Source organism: Podarcis raffonei, chromosome 3 (assembly GCF_027172205.1).
Source record: "Podarcis raffonei isolate rPodRaf1 chromosome 3, rPodRaf1.pri, whole genome shotgun sequence".
Taxonomy (NCBI): domain Eukaryota; kingdom Metazoa; phylum Chordata; class Lepidosauria; order Squamata; family Lacertidae; genus Podarcis; species Podarcis raffonei.
In genome coordinates this window covers 10,833,498-10,839,250 of record NC_070604.1, presented here as the reverse complement: position 1 = coordinate 10,839,250, position 5,753 = coordinate 10,833,498, and the positions used below count along the sequence as shown (strand labels likewise).

Here is a 5,753-nt window from a genome sequence, read left to right as displayed (position 1 = left end):
CTCTCCCTTTTCATTCCTTTTTTCACAGATTCCAGGAAAGGAGGTTGGGTTTGACCTTTTTTTAAAAAGGAAAAGAAAAGAGAATTATCTGAAATACAAAAACAGTTTTCCCAGTTGCCCTTGCCCTTCACATCCTAAGGAAGGACCCCTTTTCAGTTCCAGAAGGACCAGAACTTGAAGGTGAGGGAAATAAAGTTTGATTGGGATTAGGACTTGAATTCATTCCAGTGGGGATATAGTACAAACTCTCCATGTAGTTGCCATCGGCAGTTTGCGTAGCTGGAGGAACGTCGCTCTTCGAAAAATGGCTGTAATTTTCGTTGATGTTTGCATTTTCTTGAGCGGGTTGTTGGTCTTGAAGATCCAGGTTGGTGGGGGGCATAGCTGGAGGGGGAGGGGGGAACCCAGGAAACCCAGAGTACGACATGTAAGGTGGCCCATAACCTCCTGGATTCATGACCACTGGTGAGAAAGGAGACTGGTAAAGCCCGCTGTGTGACAATAGTGGGACTGGGGGCATCAGGACCTCAATGTACTGCCCTGTTTCTGGGTCATAAAGCATCTTTAACTGAGGCTGCCTTGGTGGTTCCACATAGTAGCATTTTCCACTCTCTGGATCAACCAACATTTTTCTGTGTCCCTGTAGAGGAGGAGGAGGAGGAGGAGGAGGAGGAGGAGGAGGACCTGCAGCAGCAGCAGGAGCAGGATGAAAGTGCCTCGTTGGACTTGGAGCACTCTTACCAGATGGCGAAATTCCTTCATTTCTTCTTGTGAAGCTAGGGGACTCTTCAAGTCTTAGGGGGAGTTGCCCATGGCTCGGGTGACTGTATAGCACGTTGTCGGAGGGTGCCTTCCTCTCCATTTGTTTTGGTGGGAAAAGTTCGTGGCTTATTTTATTTCCCGATGCTTCTCCACTTGGCTGGAAGGAGACGTTGGAGGTGAAAGAGTTGTTGTCAGTGCTCAAAGGCACTGGGTGTTTAACAGTTGCTTCAGATTGATGGGTTTTCACAGGAATCGTTAAGTAATTTGTGTTGTCAGCCTGGGTAGCTGAAAAATACTGTTCATTTGTTGCCTGATGTTTGTTGAAGTTGTCACACCCAGGGTCGGGGAGCTTTCCATAAGAGGTTGATGGAGTAAAAGAGGAGTTTGATATCACCTTGATTCCTTCAGTGTACTCTGTTGGTGCTAGTGGACTGTTTGAAATCACACAATCAGACTGTATTCTGTTTTGCTTGTCCAAGGGTCTGGTGTCTTCCTGTACTGTAGAGTCATATCTACCATCTGCAAAATTACTATTTTCTTGAGTCTGTGTGTGGATATTTTGGGTGCTTGTCATTGGAGGCCTGATGGCTTGTGGGTACCTACAGCTTCCATGAGACGATCCAGATTCTGGAAAAATATTTTCGTCTTTCAGAAGGTTATTGGAAGCTACTGAGAAGAACTCACTGGATAAATGTTTCTGATAGGGCAACTCGGCTTCTTGGGTTTTGCAAGGGTCATTAATATAGCCTGTGGTTCCACAGCCATTATCTCTCCTTGTGATTTCCCGTACATAGGTAGAAGATGGGATCCTAAGAGACTCAGATGAAGCAGCATCTTGGTTTTCTCTCAACAAACTATGCTTAGACTGTGGCACTGAATCTTTCATGGTCCTTTCATCCAGTCTGGAGCAACTAGAAGCTGGAAAATAGTCGGTTTCAGTTTTGTGTGACTGTTTGGAGAGAGAACTGTTGACTTTAATATTAAGCTGAGATTCTTTCTTGGCAGTTGTAGACGAAGGCCTGACATTTAATTCACTCCGCTCATAAGGCACTTGTTTGTTTTCAACTTGCGTCGGAAATTCTTTATTTTCAACAAGTTTCTTGGACTGAACTGTAGTAATGTGCACTGCAGGTTCACATTTGCTTTCTGGATGACACACAGGTACATTTTCGTGTGTCTGTACTGTGGGATTAGAATTATCAGTGGACTCCTTGCTTCTTGTGCTCTGATCATGTAGAGAAAGCGTTGACACATCAATGTCCCCAATTTGGTCTTGCTTATTCTCTTGTGCATTATTTGCTGTTTGCATATCATCTTTCCGACATATTGATGTGCAGCGTATGAACAGAGGCGAAACAGCTGGGGGCTCCTTTGGTAGCACAATTAAGCTGTTCTCACTTTTGCTTTCAGAATAGGATGCCTGATCTACACTGGAGCTGTCTGAAGATTTAAAGCCAAGATTATATGTGTCCTTCACTAATTTTCTTACACCTCTGGGCTGATGTATTCTGGCCTTCTCTTTACTTTCCGTTTGCATTGTCTCCCCTGTGTGAGGTGTTTTGGTGTTTTCACCACTGTGTGATTTGACACAAGCTGGAAAAGCCACAGATGAAAGTTTCATGCTCTGAAATGTAGGCAGCCTCCGCTCATTGGAGACTCTGTCCAAAGATTTGTGCCTCGAGGCATTTGGAAGACTATGCTCATTCTTGATCTGAGGGATGAGTTTCATTTCTTTGGTTTTGGATGTGAAGATGTTACTGGGAGTATCTTTGGGTACCACAAGGCTTTTCGGTTTCAGGGGGAATTTTTCTTCCTTTGCCTGTGTGTGCCTGCTCTGACGAATGGCTCGCTGTTTCAGATTTGGCCATGGCTTTTGTGGCTTTGCAAATTTCGGAACTGCAGCCAAGCTTTCCGTTTCAGCCTCCATGGACTCAAACACAGCTTGGGCTCTCCTGTATTCTTTCCTTACCCCAGCGGCCTGCTTCCTGATGTTACTTGATTCTATTACATTCACAGCCCCATCTGCCAAAATGGGGAGTCTTTTCAGCTGAGCGACTTCTTGATACTTCAGTCTCTCATTCAGCTCGTTAAATGTATCTTTCAGTTTGCAGACATTCTCCCGTAGTTGCTCGTTGAGCACAACTCCTTTGGTTGGCCTCAAGGCGTCCATGCCGTCTTTATTCACTGTGATGGGCTCCGACCTCTCACTGGTGGAATGGCTCTGCACATCTTCCGTTGAAAAACTGCAGTCCGACTTAGACAGAGAACTTGACTTGCCTTCTAAACTGTCCCCTGGGAGGTCAGTGCTTATGGATGAAGGGACAGAAGAGGTTGAGCTCCCCCGGACAGAGGCTTGTTCCATTTTAATCCTGTGTTCATACTGCATTTTTTTAGCCAAAACGTTTTTCACCAGGCTGGAAGCCATCCTCGTTTTGCTGTAAGCGTTGTTCAAAGAGGCGGCTTTCAGAAATTGCTTATAGTTCAGCCTAAACTCATCGCTGATGTTTCTCACTTTCACACACGACTCTTTTCGTGGTTGTGTGAATGGCTGGAGAGCAGCACAGTCCCCAGCAGCACAAAAACCTGCCTCCTTCTTCTCCTTCCGCCTTAACTGGATCTGACGCTTGGGCACCATTCTCTTTTTAGAGAGGTTCTTTTTGCCATCAGCATTTTCTAGGGCGACATCGATGCACTCAGGGTGCTCCTTCCCCAAGACGCCACTGAGCAGTCCTGCATCTGGGGCTTTGCTGGCTGTTGGGAATAGCCGGCTTCCTTTAGCGTGGCCGACCACCACTGTTTTCCTCTGATCACTGCATAATGGCCACCTGTTCATTCCATTACTATCTTCTGGCAAGGAATTGGACAGGCTGGAGGATGTCCTGTTACTGGAACTATACATATCTAGGTAGCTGCCTTGTGGGCATGAGAGACTCTGGAAGGACAGAGCAGTAAGCTTCTCTACTTCGTTATCAGCCTCATCAGAGTCACTCAAAACACATGGATTTTCAACAAAATATTTGGGGCATGCTGGTTTGCTACTTACAGGGCCATGCACTCGACTGCCAAGGCTGCTTTTCTTCGGCTTGCGTGCACTGGGTAACATTTCCTTGGATTTGTCGGAACTGAATTGTGCAGGATGATCCAAATACTTTGATCCGCTGTCTCCTGGCTGCAGCCTCCGTGTGACTAGCCCCATTCTACCACTGCACACTGGGTCTGAGCTATTCTTGGCTTTGATTGACATCTGAACCTGTTGCTTTTCCTTCCCACTGGAACAGAGTTTGTCTCTGCAGGTTTGATCTTTTATAGTACCCTTGGGGTCTGCCTGCAGGCTCGGTGCTCTCGCCTCTTGGACTGGCAACGACTCGCCAAATGTCTCGCTCCTGCGTAAAGGAAAACGGGATCGAGATCCTCCAGATGTAGCAGCATAAGTATCCCCTTTTGTGCCGCACAGGCCATCTCGTAAGACGTCGCTGGAACTATTCAAAGTCCCATGGAGTTGGCTGGCTGTAACCTTGGAAATCCTATCAGCAGGGCTTGTCGGAGCTGCAGGAAGGACCGGCGTTGCTGCTACGCTTCCTTCCTCATGTTCTGAGTTGCAGCAAGTGCACTCCTCAAGACAATCTCCGGCTTCTTCAAAGAATTCAACACAGTCCTTGAAACTCTCCACTTCCTCTGAACCCGGTGCTGAACGGTAAGAAGAACTAGACGTGTCCGAGGTGCGGTCTCCTTTGGAATTGCTCGGAACGTGGCAGTCTTTCTCTGGAGGAGAATGGAGTCTGCAGCTGTAGTTGCTGACTTGTTCTCCGTCCGGACCATCAGGCTCAGGAGAAAGTCGACTGTTTCTCGTCACGCAGGGAAACATTTTTATGCTGCATAAACCATTCAGATCTGAGCTGGAACAATGGGAGTCTGGATCCTGTTTTATCGCTGTTGCAGCTGGGTCTGTTCCCACTCACACTTGCGAACTTGATCTTCTGGGAGAAGCTCATATTCCACTCTCTCCCTGTTTAATCCCGTCATGATAAAAAAGCGAAACCTCTGGTTATGTCATGTGCCTCTTTGAGGGAGGCATGCCGAAGAAAATAGAAACACACACAGGCAGCGTGCTATAAAAACACAAGCATCAGTAAACAGAAAACAAAATATCAGGGCTATATTTGCTTTCCTTCTCTCCAGAGCAACTCAGCCAGAAGTTGAGGTACAGAGCAGCTAGTTTCAAAATGTGTTATGGCTTGCAGAACAAAGTACTCCAGGAGGCACCATTAGAGAAATAAAAATAAAGATTAAAAATCCAAGCATGTTAGCCTGGTTGCTACATCTGTTGTCTGATAAAATAATTTTTAGTCCTTTAATCACCTAAATGGCTGAATAAATTCATCACTTGAAAACGAATACAATTGTCTACGCGTAATACTTTGATCTTGAAGGAAATTAGGTAGGACATGTCTATGCTGGGGTTGGTGCCATCTTAGAAGACGCATTTCTTCCTATATGAGAGAGGAGGAGGAAAGCATATTCTGGGATTTCTTGCCCTCTGCAGCTTCTATAAGTACACATATTTAAAATAATTTAAATATGGTATCTGAAGAAGTGTGCATGCACACGAAACCTCATACCAATAACAAACTTAGTTGGTCTCTAAGGTGCTACTGGAAGGAATTTTTTTATTTTGTTTCGAGTACGGCAGACCAGCACAGGTAACTTAAAATAATTTAACATTAATCAAAGCAAGAGTTTCTCACATATTCGATTAAATGCTGCAGTTCTAACAGTTGTTAATATTGTTGACGGAGGGGTTCAAAAGCAACGCAACATTCCCACTTTAAGACAACAGCTTTCACTCAGACCAGGGTTTCCCAAACTTGGGTCTTCAGCTGTTTTTTGGACTACAATTCCCATCATCCTTAGCTAGCAGGAACAGTGGTCAGGGATGATGGGAGTTGTAGTCCAAAACAGCTGGAGACCCAAGTTTGGGAAACCCTGACTTA

The 5,753-nt window shown here is 45.6% G+C and overlaps 1 protein-coding gene across 1 annotated transcript; it reads right to left on the bottom strand.

Annotated features, from left to right (window-relative positions):
- Positions 1-127: 127 nt before the first annotated feature.
- On the bottom strand, positions 128-4,627 carry PROB1 (proline rich basic protein 1). The gene has a single exon (XM_053383307.1). It carries the CDS (start codon positions 4,625-4,627, stop codon positions 128-130), a length of 4,500 nt encoding a protein of 1,499 aa, XP_053239282.1.
- Positions 4,628-5,753: the final 1,126 nt, after the last annotated feature.

Coding starts and splice junctions, on each gene's coding strand:
- PROB1 (XM_053383307.1), bottom strand. CDS start 4,627: ATGTTTCCCTGCGTGACGAGAAACAGTCGACTTTCTCCTGAGCCTGAT.